Genomic DNA, 25076 nt, shown 5'->3' with positions numbered 1-25076 from the left:
ACAGTGCGATTTCACGCGGGCTCTGGGGCTCGGGTTCCCGGGCAGAGTGGATGAGTTACACGGGGTTTTTGAGTCCCGGGGAAACTGAGGTGGCTTGAATAGGAGACCAACACAAAACAAACAAACAAGAAAAAAAAAGCACCCTCCTACTCAAAAACACAGGGAGAAATAGTCACACTCAGACAGCCGGATCCCGCAAGTGACCCAACCGGCTAGGGGAGTTGAGTGATTTGGATAATGGGCGAGGCCAGCTTTCAGGGGGCTGGGCTTTGGAGCGGTTTCCCCACCCACATTCATTACCTTTCCCCTTATTCGAGGGTCTTTGGAATCTTGGCCTCCACTGAGCCCGGCTCCTGAGGAGAAGTTCGGGCGGGACCCCCAGCCTTGACCTGCTCCTCGGGGCGGTGGGGCGCGCGGCGCCAGCCTCCCGCAACCCCGGCCGCAGCCCCGCGCGGGAGGGGGCGCGGCCGTGACTCACCCGGCTCCCGTGCTCCCCTCCCCTGCCATCCCGCCCAGGACTCGGGCTCCGGCGCCCGCCTCAGTCTGCAACCTCCGCCGCCGCCGCCCGCTCGCCGGCGGCTCAGGTGCTTCCATGTCCTAGTGCAGGGGCCGCCGGGCCGGACTCGGCTGGGCTCCCTTCACCCTCCGCTGGAGTCATGCGGGGAAGCCGGGCTCTGCAGGTGCTGGGCGTCCTGCTCAGCCTGGCCCGGGGCTCCGAGGTGGGCAACTCGCAGGCAGGTAAGCGGCCCCGCAGCGCCAGCCGGCTCGGGTCCTGGGAACCCCAACCGAGGGAGTGCGCGGTCCCTGAGGCGCGGGCAGGGTCTCCGGCGGTGCGGGGTCGGGGTGCTGACTCTGGATCTGTTGCGATCCCCGGGAGAAAGAGGACCCGCTGGGCTCGGGTTCTCGGCGTGATCCCGGCGGGAACGGCATTCCTGGAGCCCTGGCCCCATACCCCAGGGCGTCGCGACCCCCTAATTGATCTCTGCTGGAGAAGATTGATGCCCAAACAGTAGTTCACACTTCTGAGGGGCGCTGCTGGGAGCGGGGCCGGGACCTCCGCTCTGCAGGCGTGTGGACTTGGCTGGAGGTGGGGATCCCGGCAGGAGAGGCTCAGGTGCTCCCCAGCCCCCTGGCCCCCACCGCTCCCCGGGTTTCAGCAACCCCCACCCCTAGTTTCGTTGTTTTGCCGACAGGGCGGAGCTACGCAAGGGTTGGAGGGGGTTGTTGTTCTCTGGTGTTGGAAAAACAGGAGAGGCACGTCCTCTTCCGTGAGTGTGCCAGCCCTGGGGACGACTGAGATTAACCAGAGGGCCAAGTCCAGGTGACCTCAGGGCAAGAGGCTCCACGAAGGCCGGCGCCCATCCGCCTTCAAAACAAAGCTGGTTGGTCCCCAGCTTGGCCAGCTGCTCTTTCTCAAGAGCCAGGTCAATGCAACTCTAATTTATTGAGCATCTAGTATACACAGAGCCCTGGGCCAGGAGCTGCAGGGACAAGCAGGGTCAGCCTTTTTGTCTGTCTTTTCTCTCTTCAACCCGAGGACCAAGAGGATGGCTCTCTACACCTGTGCAGCCTTTCCTAGTCCCAACTTCTGTCCATTCGCCGGTTCTGTTATTGTCCAGCCCTGGCCCTGGGGCTCTGGACAGAGTTGGTCGTCATCCTTCCCTGCCTCTTGCACCCACTCCCCTGACATCTGAGCCCATCCTCCTTGGGGTCCCTCTGGGACCCTGGGCACCTGAGGGGTGCTGGCCTTGCTGGGATTGGAGTTCTGTTGACCTCCCTTCCCCCCTCTCCCCCTAGATCCCAGCTTGGGATTTGGCAGGGCCAGGGCCCCTTCCCCAGGGTGGGAGTGGGAGAAACCACCTGTGCTTCCCCCACAGTTGCTGGGCCTAAATTTAGATCCTGAGATCTTGAGATGTGAACACTCCCAGCTGGTGGAGGGGGTGGTCTGGGAGTGGAGTGGGAGGGACCAGTGGAGTGACTGTGCCCGGGTCCCATCCAGACCCCAGGAACCCAAGAGCCTCAGATTCTGATGGCCCCTCCTGGAAGAGGCTGAAGGCAGGCATGGCTGGGTCTCTTTACCCTTTATCTGGATCCTGCAGCCTCTGGGCATCCGGCCCTGTCTCAGGCCTTCTATAGCCCCTTTGTCCAGGCTCTGATGGGGGTGGGGGATGTTGGAGGGGAGGCCTCTGGTTGAGAAGGGGCCGGAGATTCTTGCTCTGTCCCCCCCTCCCATGCTCACTACCAAAGGAAGGCTTGTCACACCGCCGCTCCCTAGGCCACTGGCCTCTGAGAACAGCAGAGATTTTTATAATTCCCTTCCCCCTGCCCTGCTCCCCCAGTGGCCTGGTTACTCCCAGAGGTGATGTTTATGCTCCTTTCCTGCCTAAGCCCTTTGCCCCCTATTTGTATAAAGCGGACTTTACCCTCAGGGTGGCAGGGGACTGGGACTTCTCCCGCAGGCTTCCAAGCAGACAGAAAGTCCACGCAAGCACTCAGGGGCAGGTGGGATAGATACGGCCACCGAAATGCTTCCTGATAAAGGAGTTCAAGGATAGATTTCTGGGCGAGGAGGGAGCTGTGTGTGTGTGTGTGTGCGTGCGTGCGTGTGGCACGTGTACGTGTATGTACACACACACCACTTCCCTGTGCAGAAATCTTGGCTCCTCCCTTATCTGGGGAGAAGAATTGGCGCCTTTACTTGGAAGAGGGGTGTATCTTGCCAGAAAGGGGGTTGGCGTAGGGCTGTTCCAGAAATCCCGAAGCTTCCTAGGTTCTTCCATTTCAGCCTATGGACCCTGAAGTTTCCAAGCTTTTTTGGGAGCTGTTTGCCTCCCTGTTTCCTGGGACTAGCCCACCCCTTCCCTTGCTGGGGAATGCTGGGAGAAGCGGAGCCCTCTGAGAGACCAGACCAGGGTGGACTCAGCAGGGGTTGGGCCCTCCCCAGTACACTAGCCTTGTGGCCGCTCCTGCCTCCTACTGAGCTGCCACTGCCTCAGGGAAGGGTGGGTGGAACAGGTGGCAGGTACCCCCTACTCCCCAGCCCCCCCCCCACACACACACACTGAGCCAGAGGAGAGACTGGTAGGGCTTCAGGGCCCAAGGTTTTCACAGCCATTGTCCTCCATATTACTGTTTCCCTCCAGGCTTCTCTGTATTGTTGAAAATACTCTTGGGCTGGCAAGGGATGCTGAGGGAGCTGGAGTGTGTTAGGACTGGGAAGAGAAGCCAGGGTTCAGGGAGAGGAGGAAGGCAGGCCACCAACTCCTTATCTTCCAGCCTTAAAGACAAAGCTCCCATTGACCCCCACTGCCACCACCAGCGCTCCCCACTCTAGTGAGGTCACTTGTCTGCCGAGGACAGGGTGTCTGGGGACAGGGTGGGGCAGCCCCCTCCTCCTGTAGAGAATCGCCTCATTGTGGGCTGGACTGTGGCCCTGGGCGCTGCCCCCACCCTCTGCCCCCATCCCACCCTCTGCAGACACAATAGGGGCTGTGTGCTCACCCCAAAGAGATATTTATTCCAGAGGCAGGATGGGGGTAGAGGAGTGGGGGCCCTAGTTGGGGGCGAGGGGGGAGAGGATAATCAAAGTTGTGGTCCTTTCCTAACTTCTCCTTTCTGAGAAGGGAAAAAAAAAATCCCCTGTGTCTTCCCACTCTGTTAACCCCTTAGTACCCTAAGTCATACCTGAGAGGTGCCTGGCCGCAAAAGAGATCTTCCCACATTCCCCTTCAGGGTGGCAGGGGCATCTGGGGCACCCCCAGGCCTCCCTGACTACCCCCAGCTGGGAGGGTAGAAGTCAGCTGCCCTCCACTGCTGTTGAAAGTTGGGGGGAAGAGCAGGACACCCCAGGGGGCAGCCTCCGGGCTGAACTTGGATCCAGCCTGGCGCCACTCCCACCTCCACTGCTGACAGTGTGTCCTGGGACCCTGAACGGGCTGAGTGTGACTGGCGATGCCGAGAACCAATACCAGACGCTGCACAAGCTCTATGAGAAGTGTGAGGTGGTGATGGGGAACCTGGAGATCGTGCTCACCGGACACAATGCTGATCTCTCCTTCCTGCAGGTGAGTGCCCTCTTCTGCCCCCCCCCCCCCAGAAGCCTCCTTTGCTTCCGCAGGACCACCCCCTGCTGGAGTTCAGTATGCCCCAGACACAGTAGGTCTGAAGATTTAAAACCTGTGCGTTTATGTGGACAGTGACTGGAACCTGGGACCTAGGGCCTGGGTGTTGTTGCCAGGGACATCACAGGGGCCACCCATGAGAAGAGGGCAGGGCAGGTGGTGGGCACCTGGGGTGCAAGGTAAGGAGGACCGAGAGGTCCCCCGGGGAGATGGGGAAGAGACTCGGCCAGGACGCTCTTGGCATGAGGGGCTCTGAGAAGAAAAGGGTAAGATGTAGAGTTCCTCGGTCACTTCTGCTGTCTTCACGCACAGCAGTGACACAGTCGTGTGACACAGTTCTTAGAAAAAAATAAGAGTTAACGATTCCTCAATGTCTTTAGATGGGAGAAGAGGTAAAGATTATTATTTTTTTTTTGTAAAGATTTATTTATTTGAAAGACAATTGGGGCTGGCGCTGTGGCTTAGCAGATTAAGCCAACTTCTGCAGAGCTGGCATCCCATATGGGTGCCGGTTCAAATCCCAGCTGCTCCACTTCCAATCTAGCCCCCTGCTAATGCATCTGTGAAAAGCAGTGGAGGATGGCCCAAGTGCTTGAGCCCCTGCACCCATGTGGGAGACTTGGGAGAAGCTTTTGGCTCCTGGCTTTGACCTAGCCCAACCCTGGCCATTGCAGCCATTTGGGGAATGAACCAGAGGATGTACAATCTCTCTCCTCACTCTCTGTAACTCTGATGTTCAAATGAATAAATACATTTTTTAAAAAAAAATGGAAGACAGTGATGGGTAGAGGGGAGAAACAGAAAGAGAAATACCTGCCATCCATTGGTTGTCTCCCCAAATGGCCACTAGAGTCGGGTCTGGAGCAGGCTGAAGTCAGGTGCCCGGAACTCCATCCAGTCTCCTACATGAGTAGCAGGGGTCTAAGTGCTTGGGTCATCCTCCGCTGTCTTCCTAGGTGCCTTAGCAGAGAAGCTGGGATTAGAACCACATTCCTATACGGAATGCCGGCATCAGAGGCAGCCACTTAACCTGCTGCGCCCCAGGACCGGCCCTGGGATTGGGATTTTTTGGTTCTGCCATCCCTCTCATTGACGCGCTCTCCATCACAGTGGATCCGAGAAGTGACGGGTTATGTCCTCGTGGCCATGAATGAGTTCTCGACACTACCCTTGCCCAACCTCCGAGTGGTGCGCGGGACCCAGGTGTACGACGGGAAGTTCGCCATCTTTGTCATGTTGAACTACAACACCAACTCCAGCCATGCGCTGCGCCAGCTCCGCTTCACTCAGCTCACCGGTCAGTTCTTGAGGAGTCCTCTGGCCTTGCCCCGTAGCCAGCCCGCTGACAAGGACCTCCTGGAGGAGGACCCCCGCCTTCCCACTCTAGGGAACCTTGGCCTCTGTGGTCTGAGACCCTGGGGGAGGGCCTCACAGCATGGTGGGCTGGAGATGCAGCTGGACGTCCCTCCTTCCCCAGGAATCTTTGCTTCCTCTCACGTCTATAGGGTTAAATATCACCTAGCCCCAGTCAGTTGGAAAACACACACACGTAGGCCTCGGGAGAGGGGGTGTTGAGTCAGAGATGTTCTCTCGCCTCCTTTCCTTTCCCTTCCCCCACTGGCTAAACCGGATCTGGACAGGTGTCTGAGGAGGCAGGAGTTGCTTTTCCGCCTGACTCCTCCTCTTGTGAGGCGAGCCGCTTCCGTGGCTGAGATTTCTCTGGACATATCTGTCTGCCCGGTGCCCCCCACCCCCGCCCGCTCTGGAATGACCTTTTGGATGGGAGCTGGGGGGGGGGGTGGAGAGGAGAGGATGCTGTAGCCCCTAACCCTGTCGCTTCTCTTCCCTCCCTCAGAGATCCTTTCCGGGGGCGTTTATATCGAGAAGAATGACAAGCTCTGTCACATGGACACGATCGACTGGAGGGACATCGTGAGGGACCCAGGGGCCGAGATAGTGGTGAAGGACAATGGCCGGAGCTGTGAGTGGCCGGGGTTGAGCCCCCCACCCCCAGACAAACCAGAGAGACTCCTTTCCCGGCATCCTGGCCTCCCTGCTGCGTAAACCCGGGGGCTCCAGAACCAAGGGCCACACAGGAGGGACTGGGTCCGGTCCCTGGAATCCAACCTAAGCAGCTCAGGAAAAGGGGCCCAGAGCGCTCCGTGTACAAATCAGAGGGGCCGAGTTTCTGGACTCCTTTCCCATACGCCCTACCTCCCCTGACCACGATCTGCTGCTCCCTGTCCATTCACATGCGTGAAGTCAGTTTGCCAAGAAGGAACCAGGTTCCTGGGTTGGGACTGGGGCTGAGGTTGGCATTGGCCCCAGCCCCTCCCCTTCAGCTGCCCAGTGGGTGGTGTGGAGGCGTGGCTCCACCCCTTGTTGACAGGTTCACTGGAGCCCAGCCCCGCTCTCCAAGGGCAGGGAGGGGACACTGCCCTGCCTCTTTGTTTCCCTGGCTGAGGTGCCTGTGTGCTGACATCATAGGCTGTTGATTCAAGCAAGCATTTCTGAGCCCTGATGGCCTCTTCTGTCGCCTTCTTTCCCAATCAGGTCCCCCGTGTCACGAGGTCTGCAAGGGGAGATGCTGGGGTCCTGGACCGGAAGACTGCCAGACACGTGGGTTTGAACTTCCCTCGAAAACCCTCAAACCCACAGGCTTTCGTACCCCTGCCTAACCAAGCTCATGTCAACCCCGAGGCTGGAGACAGGCAACGTCGTAGAATTCAGTGCTTTCTCTCCTTCCACAGTGACCAAGACCATCTGTGCCCCTCAGTGTAACGGCCACTGCTTTGGGCCCGACCCCAACCAGTGCTGCCATGATGAGTGCGCCGGAGGCTGCTCAGGCCCTCAGGACACCGACTGCTTCGTACGTACACTTCCTGCTTCCCTGGGTTCTGCAGTGGGGGTGGGGGTGTGTGAGGGGTCGGGGTGCCTGGATAACTGGGGTTTTATGAGTCTCCCCTGTTCCCAGGCCTGCCGACACTTCAATGACAGCGGAGCCTGCGTACCCCGGTGTCCACAGCCTCTTGTCTACAACAAGCTGACTTTCCAGCTAGAACCCAACCCCCATACCAAGTACCAGTACGGAGGGGTTTGTGTGGTCAGCTGTCCTCGTAAGTGCCTGAGGGGAAGGAGTTAATAGCGGGTCCAGGGTTCTAGACAAGATTTGGGGAGGCAGACAGGTGAAGTTGGGTGATTAATAGGGAAGCCAGAAGGCAAAGGGCTGTGGTCATCTGACCATCCCCAGTGAGTGACCCCTATGTCCTGTCCCCTGTGGCTGCCAGCTAGGTAGTAAGAAATGCAAAGGACTTCCCCTTTTTTAAAGATTTACTTATTTGAAAGTCAGAGTTACAGAGAGGAAGAGAGAGAGGGAGGGGAAGAGGGACAGAGAGAGAGAGAGATCCTCCACCTGCTGGTTCACTTCCCAAGTGACTGCAATGGCTTAGGGCTGGGCCAGGCCAAAGCCAGTAGCCAGGAACTCTTTCCGGGTCTGTGTGGGTGCCAGGGGCCAAGTACTTGGGCCATGTTCTTTCGCTTTTCCAGACTACATTTGCAGGGAGCAAGATTGGAAGTGGAGCAGCCAGGACTTGAACCTGTGCTTCATTTGGGCTGCTGATGTCCCAGGCAGCAGCTTAACCGGCTACGACACAATGGTGGCCCTGCAATGGGACTTTGTAATCTGTGGGACGGTGCTTAGAGAACCTAAGGGGACCAATGGGGGCACGTCCAGTGCAGAGCAGGTGGGAGCGAGGGCCCAGGGCAGGGACTCGGCTGGAAGTTGACAGGGTGCCCCTGCAGCTCTAATGGTGCCCTTCTCTTTCCTAGATAACTTTGTGGTGGATCAAACTTCCTGTGTCAGGGCCTGTCCTCCTGACAAGATGGAAGTGGACAAAAATGGGCTGAAGATATGCGAGCCATGTGGGGGGCTGTGCCCCAAAGGTGAGTAGCAGATGGGAAGAGATGGTCCATGCCATCTTCCCCCAACCCCTACCCCAGGCTGAGCCTCATTTGTGTTTGCAGCCTGCGAGGGGACGGGCTCTGGGAGTCGCTTCCAGACTGTGGACTCGAGCAACATCGATGGATTTGTGAACTGCACCAAGATCCTGGGCAACCTGGATTTTCTTATCACCGGCCTCAACGGGTTAGAGATTTTGCCTTTCCTTTCCAATCACCTACTGCATCCATCTCTCACAGATCTTTTTGTTGGCCTAAACCTTTCTTTGGAGAACTAATTTGCAGTCTAAGTCAAAGTGTTAGGGGTTAAAAAGCATCTGAGAGGATGCTTAACTTATCCTTCCACCCGGGACCTGACTTCCCTCAGGACGTACTACCAAATCCAGCATTACCTGACAAGTGACAAGGAACACGGACCATGTATTTGCCCTCTTAACATTTTTCTTTTTAAGATTTATTTATTTATTTGAAAGTGTGAGTTACACAGAGAGAGGACAGGAAGAGAGAGAGAGAGAGAGAGAGAGAGGTCTTCTATCCGATGGGTCACTCCCCAATTGGCCGCAATGGCCGGAACTGCGCCAATCCAAAGCCAGGAGCCAGGAGCTTCTTCAGGGTCTCCCACGTGGGTGCAGGGGCCCAAGGACCTGGGCCATCTTCTACTGCTTTCCCAGGCCATAGCAGAGAGCTGGATCGGAAGTGGAGCAGCCAGGACTTGAACCGGTGCCCATATGGGATGCCAGCACTTCAGGCCAGGGCGTTAACCCACTGCGCCATAGTGCCAGCCCCTTAACATTTTCTAAAACTTCTTTTTTATTGGGGCCGGCGCCGTGGCTCACTTGGTTAATCTTCCACCTGCAGCGCCGGCATCCCATATGGGCACTGGGTTCTGGTCCCAGTTGCTCCTCTTCCAGTCCAGTTCTCTGCTGTGGCCTGGGAAGGCAGTGGAGAATGGCCCAGGAGCTTGGGCCCCTGCACCTGCATGGGAGACCAGGAAGAAGTGCCTGGCTCCTGGCTTCAGATCGGCGCAGCACCGGCTGTGGTTCTTTTTTATTTATTTATTTGTTTGAAAGACAAAGTTACAGAGAGAGGTAGAGACAGAGAGAGGCCTTCCATCCGCTGGTTCACTCCCTAGATGGCTGCAACGGCCAGAGCTGCACTGATCCAAAGCCAGGAGCCAGGAGCTTCTTCCAGGTCTCCCATGTGGGTGCAGGGGCCCAAGGACTTGGGCCTTCTTCTGTTGCTCTCCCAAGCCAGAGCAGAGAGCTGGATTGGAAGAGGAGCAGCCAGGACTAGAACCGGCACCCATATGGGATGCCGGCACCGCAGACCAGGGCTTTAACCCGCTGTGTCACAGTGCTGACCCCTAAAAGTTCTTTCTTAAATTAACTTAAAAAATGTATGAATTTATTTATACTTGAAAGGGAGAGAGACATAGAGACTTGAAAATCCTCCATCCACTTGTTCCCTCCCCAGATGCCCACAACAGCTGGGGTTGGGCAAGGCCAAAGCCAGGAGCTTGGCACTCAACCCAGGTCTCCCATGTGGAGGGCAGGAACCCGAGGGCGTGTATTAGCAGGAAGCTGGACTGCAAGCAGAGCCAGGCCTTGACCCCAGAGGCTCCTCTCTAGGATGTGGGCTTCCCAACCACTGCACCAAATGCCTGCCCATCTTTCTTAGATTTTAAAAAATCTGTTTCCCTTTGATCTCCAGCTGTTTCTACTAGTTCTGCTCCTTAGAGTAGCAAAGAGCAAAGGGACTTTCTGATCCACAGGACAACACTCAAAATTTGTGAATGTTTGTGTGTATGAGAGGGAGAGGTAGAGAGAGGAAAAAAAAAAAACAGTATGACTACCTGGTATTTTTTAAATTTAATTTTGACAGTTATTTTATAAAAATTTATTTATTTATTTGAAAGGCAGAGTTACATAGAGGCAGAGAGAGAGAGAGAAAAGTCTTCCATCTGCTGATTCACTCCCCAAATGTCCTCATCTGGGCTGATCCAAAGCCAGGAGCCAGGAGCTTCCTCTAGGTCTCCCACACAGGTGCAGGGACCCAAGCACTTGTGCCATCCTCCACTGCTCTCCCAGGCCATAGCAGAGAGCTGGATCAGAAGTAGAGCAGCCAGGACTCGAACCGGCACCCATATAGGATATCAGCATTGCAGGCATCAGCTTTATGCACTACACAACAGTGCCAGCCCCTGATAATTTAATTTTTTAAAAGATTTATTTATTTATTTGAAAGGCAGTTTCAGAGAGAGAGGGAGAGAGAGATCTTCCATCTGCCAGTTCACCATAACACCTGGGGCTGAGCCAAGCTGAAGCCAGGAGCCAGGAATTCCATCCAGGTCTTTAATATGGGTGACAGGAGCCCAGGCACTTGGGCCACCTTCCAGCGCCTTCCCCGGGCACATTAGCAGGAAGCTGAATTGGAAACAGCGCAACAGGGACTCAAATCGGCGCTCCAATATGGAATGCTTGCAACTCAGGTGGTGGCTTCACGCGCTGTGCCCCTGGCATAATTTTATATCTACATTGGAGTTCCAACAGTGGTAGAAAGGAGCTGGAATTGTGGAGTAGCAGGTGAAGCTGCTGTCTGTGACACCAGCATTTCATATGAACATCAGTTGAGCTCCCATCTGCCCACTTCCGATCCAACTCCTTGCTAATATTGCCTGGAAACAGTGGTACAAGGCCCAAGTAGTTGGGCCCTGCCATCCATGTGGGAGACCCAGATGAAGCTCCTGGCTTTGGCTTGGCCCAGCCCTGCCCACTGTGGCCATTGGGGGAGTGAAACAGTGGATGGAAGATATCTCTCTGTGTGTCTCTCCTTCTGTCTTTGTAGCTCTTTCAAATAAATAAAATGGTATGAAGATTTTTCCCTACTATCTTTGCTCAGATCCCCCAAAGGTTAGCATTTTACATATGCTCTATCATTTCTGTCTCTCCACACACACACTCTTCACACTGTTATTTTTCTGAACCACTTGAGGGCATATTTCCGGATGTGGTACTCCATCACCACTTTTTTTTTTTTTTTTAAAGATTTATTTTATTTGAAAGTCAGAATTACAGGGAGAGAGAGGTCTTCCATCTGCTGATTCACTCTCCAGATGGCCACAATGGCCAGGACTGGGTCAGGTCGAAGTCAGGAGCCAGGAGTTTCATCCGGGTGTCCCATACAGGTGCAGGGGCCCAAGTACTTTGGCCGTCTTCTGCTGCTCTTGCAGGTGCATTGGTGGGGAGCTGGATCTGAAGGGGAGAAGTGGGAACTCAAACCAGCACCCATATGGGATGCTCCAGCACCGGCTCTCCCTTACCACTTTTGTATTTCAGTGTGTAAAACAAGAATGGGGCAGGCATTGTGGTGCAGTGGGTCAAGCTGCTGCTTGGGATGGCTGCATCCTGTATCAGAGTACTGGCTGGAGTCCCAGCTCCTCTGCTTGAGCTACAGCTTCCTGCGAATGCATCCTGGAAGGCAGCAAATGATGGCCCACATAGCTGGGTCCCTGCCCCTCATGCAGGAGACCCAGCTGGAGTTCTCGGCTCCTGGTTCAGCCTGGCCCAGCCCCAGCCCCAGCCCCAGCTGTGGTGGGTATTTGGGGAGTGAACCAGCGGGTACAAGACCTTTCTCTCTTTCTCTCTCTGTTACTCAGTATTCAAGCAAATGAAAATAACTAAATCTTTAAAAACATTTTCTTACATTACCACAGTTCACTAATCTGAATCAGAAAATCTACACTGACCAAAAGATTAGCTAATCTACAGGTCTCATTCAGATTTCACTCACCGGCCTACTGCCATGGATCGTGACGTTCGGTTAGCTCTCGTCTCTTCTGTCTCCTTTAATTATAGCAGTTCTTCAGTTTTCATGACCTCGACATTGACATTCCTGAGGGGCACAGGTTGAGTAACTGGTACGGTGTTGTTCCCTTTGGGTTGTTCTGGTGCATCCTCACCACTGGACCCAAGTTCTGTGTTTGTGAGTGGGATATCACAGATTTTGTATGCCCCGTGCATCATGTCAAGGATGCACATGATACTGATTTGTCCCGTCATGTTGATGATTTCTCTGGCAGCTTGGTCAAGGTGATATTTCCCGGGTTTTTCTACCAAAAAGTTACTGTTTTGCCCTTTGCAAGTAATCTTGGAAGATATTTGCCTAAATCAGTTATTATGATAGTTGCCAAGAGATCACATTCCATTTCTACATTTATCTATCTAATTAATCTAATTAGGGGTTATTTATGTATTTAAAAGGCAGCATTATAGAGAGAGGGAGAGACAGAGAGAAATATCTTCATCTGGCTGGCGCCGCAGCTCAATAGGCTAGTCCTCCACCTTGTGGCGCCGGCACACCAGGTTCTAGTGCCGGTCGGGGAACCGATCCTGTCCCGGTTGCCCCTCTTCCATGCCAGCTCTCTGCTGTGGCCCAGGAGTGCAGTGGAGGATCGCCCAAGTGCTTGGGCCCTGCACCCCATGGGAGACCAGGAGAAGCACCTGGCTCCTGCCTTCGGATCAGCGCAGCGTGCCGGCCACAGCGGCCATTGGAGGGTGAACCAATGGCACAAGGAAGACCTTTCTCTGTCTCTCTCTTGCTGTCCACTCTGCCTGTCAAAAAAAAAAAAAAAAAAAAAAAAAAAAGAATATCTTCATCTGCTGGTTCACTCCCCAAATGGTTGTAATGGCTGGGGCTAAGCCAGGCCATAGCCAGGAGCCAGGAGCTTCATACATGTCTCCCATGTAGGTACAGGGGCCCAAGTATTTGAGCCATCTTCTGTTTTTTCAGGTGCATTAGCAGGGAGCTGTATCAGAAGCAGAGCAGCAGGGGCACGAACTGATTTAGAATGCCAGCATCACAGGCAGCAGCTTAACCCGCTGCACCACACCAGCCCCTGTTCAGTGAGTTTTGGGTTTTTTTTATTTGGCAGATAGAGTTAGACAGTGAGAGAGACACAGAGAGAAAGGTCTTCCCTCCATTGGTTCAGCCACCAAATGGCCGCCATGGCCGGCACTGTGCTGATCTGGAGCCAGGTGCCAGGTGCCTCTTCCTAGTCTCCCATGCGGGTGCAGGGGCCCAAGTGCCCACTCCACTGCCATCCTCCACTGCCTTCCCGGGCCACAGCAGGAGTTGGACTGGAAGAGGAGCAACCGGGACTAGAACCTGGCACCCATATGGGATGCCAGCGCCGCAGGTGGATTAACCTAGTGCACCATGGCATCAGCCCCTCCCCCCCTTTTTTTTTAAGATTTATTTATTTATTTGAAAGTCAGAGTTACACAGAGAAAAAAGGAGAGGCAGAGAGAGGTCTTCCATCTGCTGGTTCACTCCCCAGTTGGCAGCAATGGCCAGAGCTGCACCAATCTGAAACCAGGAGCCAGGAGCCAGGAGCCTCCTCCAGGTCTCCCACATGAATGCAGGGGCCCAAGAACTTGGGCCATCTTCTACTACTTTCCCAGGCCAAAGCTGCCAAAGCAGAGAGCTGGATTGGCAGTGGATCAGCCGGGACTTGAACCGGTGCCCATATGGGATGCCAGTGCTTCAGGACAGGGTGTTAACCCCCTGCGCCACAGCACCGGCCCCAACAGTTGTTACTTTTTCTGCTGTCCATTTGTCTCTGGTTTGGCTCTGGGAGCCCCTTCAAGCTTTCCTTCTGTGCTCTGTGGGCCTGCACCCCTCCTTCTTGGGGCATCAGATACTCTAGGCTCCAGTTATTTCCTGGTTCCAGCCATTTCTCCCAGGACCCGCTTCCCTCTTCGTGGAGAACGGATTTCGAGACCAATTTCTGAGACCAGGTGTGCCCCTTGCTGCGGGGCTATGTCTCTGCCTGGTTGATTGATTCTCCCCTGTTCTCCCCAGAGACCCCTGGCACAAGATCCCTGCCCTGGACCCTGAGAAGCTCAACGTCTTCCGCACAGTCCGGGAGATCACAGGTGAGTGGGAGGGGCACCGCCCTTTCTGAGAGGAGCAGTTGACCCACAGGCCAGAAAGTCGGGTCTCAAGCAACAGGGTAGGGCCAGAGGCCCTGGGAGAGGGCCGTGAGGGCTCCCCGCCCACACTCCTCTCTCCAACCCCTCAGGCTACCTGAACATACAATCCTGGCCTCCCCACATGCACAACTTCAGCGTTTTTTCCAACCTCACGACCATCGGGGGCAGAAGCCTCTACAAGTAAGTAAGGGATGTGGGGGCGGTAGCATCTCCGGGGATGCACTCCTTCGTGGGCACCCTTGAATGAAATCCAGCTCACGCGCTCACACAGCGGGTCCAGACAGCCTGGGAGTTTGATGGGGGAGAGGCAGAAGGAGGCAGGTGGCCTTGCAGTGGGTCTGACCGGCCCAGAGCACGCTGCTGAGTGAACATGAACCCACCGCACCCTCATCCTATCTCCTCTTTCTCAGCCGGGGCTTCTCTTTGTTGATCATGAAGAACTTGAACGTGACGTCTCTGGGCCTCCGATCCCTGAAAGAGATTAGTGCTGGGCGTATCTATATAAGTGCCAACCGGCAGCTGTGCTACCACCATTCTCTGAACTGGACCCGGCTGCTCCGGGGGCCTGCGGAAGAGAGACTGGACATCAAGCATAATCGGCCGCGCAGGGAGTGTGGTGAGGGAGGGCGGGCCAGAAGCACTGCTCTGCCCTGGGCGTGGGGGCGGGAACCAGGAGATGAGGCTGGAAGCAGGAATGCAGGCAGGTACGGGATGACCTGTGGGGAGTCCTCAGACCCCTCTCCTAATCCAGCCCTTCTTCTGCAGTGGCGGAGGGCAAAGTGTGTGACCCGCTGTGCTCCCCCGGGGGATGCTGGGGCCCAGGCCCGGGTCAGTGCCTGTCTTGTAGGAACTACAGCCGTGGAGGTGTCTGTGTGACCCACTGCAACTTTCTGAACGGGTACGGTGAGGGGAGACGGCCGAGACAGGGTGGGGAAAGGGCCCTGGCGTGGAGCAGCTCAGGTGGCACCCCAAAGCTGTTGGACAGCTGTCTGCGTGTGCCTTGGTGGGAATGAGATCGCAGATCCTCAGGTCTTTGGGCCGGGATCAGGGCACCAAGGCCAGGACTTGGCAGTGATGCGCCTCCCTTTCCCCCCAATTACAGGGAGCCTCGAGAGTTTGCTCATGAGGACGAATGTTTCTCCTGCCACCCAGAATGCCAGCCCATGGAGGGCACTGCCACGTGCAATGGCTCGGTACAGTAGCAGCGGTGTGATGGCCAAGGGAGAGGGGGATGGGATAGTGCTCGGAGTGTCTAAGGAATGGTATGACCAGATCTTGAGGCCAGCACAGGGGAGCCAGATACTGCTGGGGTTTGGGGTTAGAAGATCCTGAAAACTTGGTTGGTCCTTACAGGGAGGTAGGGAATTAACCTCGGGTTCCCAGTGTCCTTGACCTTCTCTTTCCACCCAGGGCTCTGATGCTTGTGCCCAGTGTGCCCATTTTCGAGATGGGCCCCACTGTGTGAGCAGCTGCCCCAATGGCGTTTTAGGTGCCAAGGGCCCGATCTACAAGTACCCAGATGTTCACAATGAATGTCGGCCGTGCCACGAGAACTGCACCCAGGGGTCAGTGGTGGGACGATGAGATGAGGGGGTTGGGGGAGGCAGGAGCATAGAACCAGCATGAGGGGAGCAGAGAGAGAAAGAGCCTACGATTTGGCAATCACTCCCAGCTCTGTGGTGAAGAATGTGAGGCAAGGAAACTCATTAACAGTGAAGATAAAGAATGAAGCCACAGGGTTTTTTGTTTTGTTTTGTTTTGTTTTGTTGACAGGCAGAGTGGACAGTGAGAGAGACAGAGAGAAAAGTCTTCCTTTTGCCGTTGGTTCACCCTCCAATGGCCGCCGCGGCCTGTGCGCTGTGGCCTGCGCACCGCGCTGATCTGAAGGCAGGAGCCAGGGCTTCTCCTGGTCTCCCATGGGGTGCAGGGCCCAAGCACTTGGGCCATCCTCCTCTGCACTCCCTGGCCACAGCAGAGAGCTGGCCTGGAAGAGGGGCAACCGGGACAGAATCCGGCACCTTGACCGGGACTAGAACCCGGTTGGTGTGCTGGCGCCGCAGGCGGAGGATTAGCCTATTGAACCGTGGCACCAGCCATCCACAGGGTTTTTTAGTAAAAATTTATTTATTTGGAAGGCAGAGAGCGAGAGAGAAAGGGAGAGGGGTCTTCCATCATTCACTGGTTCACTCCCCAAATGGCCAGGACAGTTGGGACTGAGCCAGGCCAAAGGCAGGGATTCCGTCCGGGTCTCCCACATGGGTGTCAGGGGTCCAAGTACTTGGGCCATCTTCTGCTGCTCTCCCAGGCATGTTAGGAGGGAGCTGGATCAGAAGTGGAGCAGCTGGGTCTGGAACCAGTGCTCCAATATTGGAATGCCAGCAGTGGCTTAACGCCCCCTGCACTGCCACAATGCTGGCATTTTAGGGATACCATAGTTTGAAGAACTGGAGGAAACTCAGCTCAGAGAAGTTACACTTAAAGGGACCCAAAGGGCTGGTGAACTAGAGACGGAGCCCATGTGTTGGGATAGGTTTTGAGCCTCAGGATGGAATGCCACATTGAGTTCAGAAATAGGTGAGGCTGTTGCACTTGAACCTTGTCCAAGCTCCCATTTAAAGGTCTGACTTTCTTTCTCTGTCTAGGTGTAAGGGACCAGAACTACAAGACTGTTTAGGCCAAACACTGGTGCTGATCAGGTACGGTGGGCTTGGCCAGTCTGAAAACCGGAGATATGTGGGAGAGAAAGTCAGGAGAGGGCGGTCACTGGCGGGAGAATAGAGTTATTCACTCTGGCCTTTATATACACAGTCCACTGTCACCAGACTCAGCCCCTTAGAATCTGGGCTCCTGGCCTTACCCCTAACATTCCTCTGCAGTGGGGAGACGTCAGATTTAGGTTAACCCCTTCAGAGCTCTAGGATGCATGTGTACGTGAATGTTAACCTCTGGGTCCACATCTGCACCACACCTTCAGGACAGGTGCAAGGGACATTGGTAAGGGAGGGGTAATGCTGGGCTTCTCTGTATCCCACAGCAAAACCCATCTGGCAATGGCTGTGACAGTAGGATTGGCAGTGATCTTCCTGATTCTGGGGGGCACGTTTCTCTACTGGCGTGGGCGCCGGATTCAGAATAAAAGGGCTATGAGGCGCTACCTGGAACGTGGTGAGGTGAGTACCTAGCTTAATTTTGAGAGGCACCTTAGACCATCTGTAGCCAGTTCTCCTCTTTCCCCAGAGATGTGATCTCTTCCTACAAGGAGATTGTGGGGTCCACTAAAAAAAAATGCCAGCCTGAGAAATGGGGGCATGCATTCTAGTCCTGACGTCCCCGCCAATTTGCGGTGCGACTTTGAAGATGTTCCTTCTCTGCGCTTAAGTTTGCGCATCTGTACAGCGCAAACAGCACTCACCCCTCCAGGGAGACTGTTAGGGAGAAAAGCACAGGGCACTGGATAAAAGGTACTCAAGGTACCGACTTCCCAGCCCCCCACCAAAGGGAAAACCCATCCCTCTTGACTCCTGAGCTCGCAAGCACAGCTTCTTCAGTCCTTGGGATCTGTTATTCCTTGATACGCCCATAGTGCTTTCCAGGGCTAAACGTAATTCCCATTCCTGCCCCCGCACCCTGGGCTCTGCTGCTCCTGGCGGCTATTGCGGGGAGCAGGTTGGTGTGGGACATGCGGGTGGGCTTTCCTGAGTTCCTCTTTCCCATCTGCTCCTCAGAGCATAGAGCCTCTGGATCCCAGCGAGAAGGCTAACAAAGTCTTGGCCAGAATCTTCAAAGAGACAGAGCTGAGGAAACTTAAAGTGCTTGGTTCCGGCGTCTTTGGAACTGTGCACAAAGTGAGTGACCCCCAGGAAGTCTGGGGAGGAAGGGAATGGATCTGGGGGCAAAGGGCTGACCCTGGGGAGAATGACCCTAGGCTGACTCCTGCCCCAAACTTCCCAGGGTGTGTGGATCCCCGAGGGTGAATCCATCAAGATTCCAGTGTGCATTAAAGTCATCGAGGACAAGAGTGGACGGCAAAGTTTTCAGGCCGTGACGGATGTAAGTGAAGGAGAGGGATGCTGTGTGCCAGTGAGGGGACAGGATCAGACACAATCACAGCCTGTGTTAGCAGATACTGTGTTAGACATGTTGATGCACCTGAATGTCCGGGGACGCCCTGGTTGGGGTGTGCCCATGATTCCTGGATAACATCTCTTGTGTCTCTTAGCACATGCTGGCCATCGGCAGCCTGGACCACGCCCACATCGTACGGCTGCTGGGACTATGCCCAGGGTCATCGCTGCAGCTTGTCACTCAATACCTGCCTCTGGGTTCCCTGCTGGATCATGTGAGGCAGCAGCGGGAGTCACTGGGGCCACAGCTGCTGCTCAACTGGGGAGTACAAATCGCTAAGGTGAGAGGAGCCTGGCGGGAGTCCTGCGGGAGCCACCTGGCCGCAGCAGGCAGGGCAGGGGTGAGGAGATGGCAGCTTTGCAATGCTCAGAGGACCCTCAAGGGTCTAGGGGCATTCAGGAGGTCCGCAGCGGATTTCCTCCAAGCCTGGGGCTACTTCCTTCCCCTACAGGGCATGTACTATCTTGAGGAGCATGGTATGGTGCACAGGAACCTGGCTGCCCGCAACGTGCTGCTGAAGTCAGCCAGTCAGGTTCAGGTGGCAGATTTTGGTGTGGCTGACCTGCTGCCCCCAGATGATAAGCAGCTCCTACACAGTGAAGCCAAGGTGAGGGGACACAGAGGGCCTCGTGAGGAGGTGAGGTGGTATAAACAAAGCACGGGGGAAGTCTCTCAGAGCAAGCAGATGCTTCACGGTTAAATTCAAGGAGGGCAAGCTGGGGTTGGCCGGAATTTAAGTGCAGATGGCAAGAAGGAAAAATGATAGCATGCTTGGGGTTTGGAAATGCTGAGAAAATTTGTGGAAATGGACTGGTGACACCTTTGTCTTTACTCCCCAGACTCCAATTAAGTGGATGGCTCTTGAGAGTATCCACTTTGGGAAATACACACACCAAAGTGACGTCTGGAGCTACGGTCAGTGCATCTGGGTGCCTTCATGCCATCACTGTCCCAAATTCCACCACTGCCATTGTTTTTATTTTAGTTAAAGATTTATTTATTTATTTGAAAAGCAGAGTTGTAGAGAGGCAGAGAAAGGCCTTTCCATCCTCTGGTTCACTCCCCAGCTGGCCATAATGGCCAGAGCTGTGCCAATTCAAAGCCAGGAGCCAGGAGCTTCTTCTGGGTCTCCCATGTGGGTGGCAGGGGCCCAAGGACTTGGGCCATCTTCTGCTTTCCCAGGCCATAACAGAGCTGGATCGGAAGTGGAACAGCTGGGACTCGAACCGCTGCCCATTTGGGATGCCTGCTACACCACAGTGCCAGCCCCTACAAATGCTTTTGGAGATACCCTCTCTTAGACTCTCTAAGCCCTTCACATCTTGTGTCTGATCAACTTCTGCCTCCCCTTTGACTTCACTGCCTACGGGGACTGTTTTCTTACCAGGTGTGACAGTTTGGGAGCTGATGACCTTCGGTGCAGAGCCCTATGCAGGGCTGCGATTAGCAGAAGTACCAGACCTGTTGGAGAAGGGGGAACGGTTGGCACAGCCCCAGATCTGCACCATTGATGTCTACATGGTCATGGTCAAGTGTGAGTTGCCTGCTGGCTCCAGCCAATTTTTTTCAAATACTTATCTATTTTTTTTTTTAAGATTTATTTATTTGAAAGACAGAGTTACAGAGAGAGGTAGAGACAGAGAGGTCTTCCATCTGCTGGTTCACTCCCCAAATGGCTGCAACGGCCGGAGCTATGCCGATCTGAAGCCAGGAGCCAGGAGCTTCTTCTGAGTCTCCCAAGTGGGTGCAGGGGCCCAAGGACTTGGTCCATCTTCTACTGCTTTCCCAGGCCATAGCAGAGAGCTGGATTGGAAGTGGAGCAGCCGGGACTAGAACCGGCACCCATATGGGATGCCGGCGCTTCAGGCCAGGGTGTTAACCTGCTGCGCCACAGCGCCGGCCCCTATTTATTTTCTTGAAAGGTAGAGTGACAGATCTATCTGTTGGCTTACTCCTCAAATGACTGCAACAGCCAGGGCTGCGCCAGGCTGTCACAGCATCCAGGAACTCTATCCAGGTCTCCCACATGGGTGGCAGGGACTCAAGTACTTGAGCCTTCATCCACTGCTTCCTGGTGCTTTAGCAGGGAGCTGGATAGGAAGCCTAGTAGTTGGGACTTAAACCAGCACTCAGATGTAGGATGTGGATGACCCAAGGAAGAGGCTAAACCAGCTGGCCCGATGTCCCCTTCCCCCAGCCATTTTTTTTTTTTTTTTAAGATTGATTTTTTTTGAAAGGCAGAGTTACAGAGAAAGAGAGAGAGAGAGAGGTCTTCCATCTGCTGGTTCAGTCCCCAATTGGCCCCAAAGGCCGGAGCTGTGTTGATCTGAAGCCTGGAGCCAGGAATTTCTTCCGGGTCTCCCACACGGGTGCAAGGGCCCAAGGACTTGGGACATCTTCTACTGCTTTCCCAGGCCATAGCCAAGAGCTGAATAGGAACTGGTGCTCATATGGGATGCCAGAATTGCAGGAGGCAGCTTTACCCACTATGCCACAGCACTGCCCGCCCCCCAGCCATTTTTTACAGTTGATCTTAGCCAAAAGGCTGAGAAGCAATCCCAGCTATTTGTTAGCTGTCCTCCCTTCCATCTCCTCTTATGGCTCCGTTTTCTCTTAACGGTTTTTTAACCTCCTGTGTCTTATTCTAGGTTGGATGATTGATGAGAACATTCGCCCAACCTTTAAAGAACTAGCCAATGAGTTCACCAGGATGGCCCGAGATCCACCACGGTATCTAGTCATAAAGGTGAGTAGAGACTAGATGGCAAGGATGTGGAGAAAAGAATTGGCTGGAACCCAGATACACCTTAACAATTACCTGCTCCTACAGAGGGAGAGTGGGCCTGGAGTACCTCCTGGGGCAGAGCCCTCTGCTCTGACAAACAAAGAACTAGAGGAAGTAGAGCTGGAGCCAGAACTTGACCTAGACCTAGACTTGGAGGCAGAAGAGGACACCCTGGCAACCACACTGGGCTCTGCTCTCAGCCTACCAGTTGGAACTCTTACTAGACCACGGGGGGTAAGACATTGTAACTACCCAAGACTCCACACTAGGCCCTCACAAACTCCAAGACCAACTACTCATGGCCCCCATGGTAGGAGTAGTATTTCTCCCTTCATCTGAACCTTTTTCTTACTTTTTTCCTCCCAGAGCCAGAGCCTGTTAAGTCCATCATCTGGATACATGCCCATGAACCAGAGTGTTCTTGGAGAGGCCTGCCAGGTGAGCTCTGCTGCTGACACGAGGTGACTGAGGGGTAGTGCAGGAAGCATGAGAAACTGAAAAGGTAGGCAACAAACAACCCAATCTTCTTCTTTTTTTTAAGCCTTATTTTTATTTGAAAGACAATTACAGAGAAAGGTAGAGACAGAGAGAGAGAGAGAGAGGGGTCTTCCATACATTGACTGGTTCACTCCCCAAATGGCTGTGATGGCCAGAGCCGGGCCAATCTGAAGCCAGGAGCTTCCTCCGGGTCTCCCATGTGGGTGCAGGGCCCAAGCATTTGGGCCATCTTGCACTGCTTTCCCAGGTTCATCAGTAGGGAGCTGAATTGGAAGTGGAGCAGCCAGGACTTGAACTGGCACCCATAAGGGATGCTGGCACTGCAGGGCAGGGCTTTAACCCACTGCACCACAGCACCGGCCCCCAACCCAGTCTTCTAAATAAAGCCTTTCTTGTCTCTAAATCTGTTATCCTGTCTTTACCTTCCTCTGTAGGAGTCTGCAGTTTGTGGGGGCAGTGAACGATGCCCTCGTCCAGTCTCTCTGCACCCAGTGCCACGGGACCGCCTGACCTCTGAATCGTCAGAAGGTCACGTGACAGGCTCTGAGGCTGAGCTTCCGGAGAAGGTGTCGGTGTGCAGGAGCCGCAGCCGCAGCCGCAGCCCGCGGCCACGGGGAGATAGTGCCTACCATTCCCAGCGCCATAGCCTGCTCACGCCCGTCACCCCTCTTGCCCCGCCAGGATTGGAGGAAGAGGATGTCAACGGTTATGTCATGCCGGATACACACCTCAAAGGTGCCTGACTCCTCCTGCAGCTTTCTCTGAACTCTCGTCTTCTCTGATCCTATCCCTTCCTATTAATTTTTTCTAACTTCCCCTTCCCCTACCTACTGCCCGTTACCATGAAGTTCTCCACCCACTTATCCTCTCTTCTCTTCTCCTAGGTACTCCTCCTTCCCGAGAAGGCACTCTTTCCTCAGTGGGTCTCAGCTCTGTCCTGGGTACTGAAGAGGAAGATGAAGATGAGGAGTACGAATACATGAACCGTCGGAGAAGGCCCAGCCCATCTCGTCCCCCTCGGCCCGGCTCCCTTGAGGAGCTGGGCTATGAGTACATGGACGTGGGGTCAGACCTCAGTGCCTCCCTGGGCAGCACGCAGAGTTGTCCTCTCAACCCTGTGCCCGTCGTGTCCACTGCTGGCACGACACCAGATGAGGACTATGAGTATATGAATCGGCGACGTGGTGCAGGTGGCCCAGGAGGGGATTACGCAGCCATGGGGGCCTGCCCAGCAGCTGAGCAAGGGTATGAAGAGATGCGAGCTTTCCAGGGGCCTGCTCCACACGCCCCCAGTGTCCGCTACGCCCGCCTCAAAACCCTCCGCAGTTTAGAAGCCACCGACTCCGCCTTTGACAACCCTGATTACTGGCATAGCAGGCTTTTCCCGAAGGCTAACGCCCAGAGAACATAGCCTCGACTCCCTGAGACACTCAGGGAGCGTTTGATGGCAGCTAGCGCCTCTAGAGGGTACCCCTCGTCTCCCTACCCCCCCTCACAGGTGTCAGCCCCATTTCTTTAGTCCTAGACAATTCCATTCAACCTTTGGAGGCTTTGAAACCCTTTGACACAAACTTCTTGTGGTTTGTAGCCAACTGTGCACTTTGTTCTCCTTCCCAACCCCAGGAAGGAGAAGGTTTTCCTACTTTGTGTGCTTTCCCAGGACTCCCTGGAGACATGAAGGATTACTCCCCACATCCCTTTAGCTCAGGCCCCACCTGTTAGTATGAGACCCGGCTGTGTGCCTGTTTTAGAGTGTCCTAAAGAACACAGGGGGCAGATCTGGCAGAAGAAAGGAAAAATTGGGTATTTTCAATCCCCTGCAAAGGTTGCAAAGCTTAAAGTTTTGTAAAGAACGGTTAGGAACAGATACTTACTCTTGACTATTCACTGCGGGCCAGGCATCAGGCGAAACTTTACCTACATTATTTCCCTTAATCCTTTATACTCCTTACAATTGTGTGACAGAGAGATGACCCCGTTTTACACCTAAGTAGTCCCCCCCATCCTCAGGGGATAATGTTCCAAGACACCCAGTGAAACCACAGATAGTACCAAATGCTGTAACTTAATGCCCTTCCTCCTGAACTCCATGCACTGCGGCCATAACTTGTGCATTCCGTGGTGCAACAAGAAAAGTAGCACAGAGGCCGGCGCCGTGGCTTAACGGGCTAATCCTCCGCCTTGTGGCGCCGGCACACCGGGTTCTAGTCCTGGTTGGGGCGCTGGATTCTATCCCAGTTGCCCCTCTTCCAGGCTAGCTCTCTGCTATGGCCCGGGAAGGCAGTGGAGGATGGCCCAAGTGCTTGGGCCCTGCACCCCATGGGAGACCAGGAGAAGCACCTGGCTTCAGATCAGCGAGATGCGCCGGCCGCTGTGGCCATTGGAGGGTGAACCAACGGCAAAAAGGAAGACCTTTCTCTCGGTCTCTCTCTCACTATCCACTCTGTAAAAAAAAAAAAAAAAAAAAAAAAGTAGCACAGAATTCCATGGATAAAGGAACCGTTTGCACTGGAGATCCGGCAACTTCAGCATACACTTTTGGCTTCTTTACCTACTGAAGACGTTCACCTTTTCACTTAACGGAAGCACTTCTCTTTGGCCTATGTGAACTGCCTGCATCACCATTAAATGAGTAAGGGTTCCTAGAACACAGCCGCTTTGATACCATGACAGGAGATCTGATAACCAAGAGAGCTACCGAGGGACTAAGGGCAGTAAGGACGACTACACTGGACAGAGGAAGAGCAGGATGGTGCTAAGATTTCATCACGCTACTCAGATTTATCAATTGTTGATTTTCCATGTAATTGTTTCGGACTACAGTTAACCACAGGTAACAAGCTGTGGAAAGACAGCAGATCAGGGGGACTGAGCCTTAAAGATTGGGTAAATTAAGCAACAGGTCCAGGTTTCAAAATCTTCCAATCTTCCCAACAGAAAGCACGTGTTCTTACTGCAACCTGTCATGGAAAACTGAGATAAGTCAGAGAGCCCTTGTAAGGGGCATTTTACTTGTGGGTTTTTTTTTTTTTTTTTTTTTTTTTTTGCACTGAATCAAGTTTAACCCTCCTCTACACCCAGACTTCTCATCTCAGGAAGTGGTGGGGGTGAGGGAGTAGGAAGGAAAAATAACTGGATGTTTTTGCATAAACCATAACTCTCGTGATCACTCCTAAGGGCAGACTCACAAAGGTCCCCAGGCCCACCTGTAGGAGCTGTTCTCCAGTGGTGAGATGCTTCCAGGTGGGAGAGACAGGACCCCGCTTTAGACCTCTATCGCCTTGGGAGGGGAACTGGGGCAAATGTCTGTTATATCATTGAAGTGTTTTGTTGTTTTTATACATGTCTGAATAAAAATGCCAAAGTTTTTTTCAGCTTTCTGTTTGTCGAATGAAGGAAACTGATTAAGAGGCCACCTCTCTGCGTCCAACAGTGGACAGCCACCTTTCTGTCTCCCGACAGCCCTGTTCGTCCCATCCAGCTTTCTCCAGGCATAGGGCAGAGTCCTTTTCATTCAGGGGTCGTACTAGAAATTACAGGACAAGTAGGATTTTAAAAAAATCCCACAAATGCTTGGAGAAGTTAGAAAATGCCCTATGG

The 25076-nt window shown here is 54.2% G+C and overlaps 1 protein-coding gene across 1 annotated transcript; it reads left to right on the top strand.

Moving 5' to 3' along the window:
• Positions 1-562: 562 nt before the first annotated feature.
• ERBB3 (erb-b2 receptor tyrosine kinase 3) lies at positions 563-24850 on the top strand. Its single transcript, XM_062203485.1, has 28 exons — positions 563-738; positions 3913-4064; positions 5232-5418; positions 5977-6102; positions 6675-6740; positions 6872-6990; positions 7096-7237; positions 7950-8063; positions 8145-8265; positions 13938-14011; positions 14158-14248; positions 14479-14684; positions 14834-14966; positions 15171-15261; positions 15479-15633; positions 16711-16764; positions 17103-17238; positions 17794-17913; positions 18020-18118; positions 18288-18473; positions 18645-18800; positions 19033-19108; positions 19581-19727; positions 20842-20939; positions 21024-21212; positions 21345-21416; positions 21911-22211; positions 22361-24850. Exons 1-28 carry the CDS (start codon positions 657-659, stop codon positions 22885-22887), a joined length of 4020 nt encoding a protein of 1339 aa, XP_062059469.1. The 5' UTR covers positions 563-656; the 3' UTR covers positions 22888-24850.
• Positions 24851-25076: the final 226 nt, after the last annotated feature.

The sequence above is a fragment of the Lepus europaeus genome, chromosome 10 (assembly GCF_033115175.1).
Source record: "Lepus europaeus isolate LE1 chromosome 10, mLepTim1.pri, whole genome shotgun sequence".
Taxonomy (NCBI): Eukaryota; Metazoa; Chordata; class Mammalia; order Lagomorpha; family Leporidae; genus Lepus; species Lepus europaeus.
This window is presented reverse-complemented; position numbering and strand designations above follow the sequence as displayed.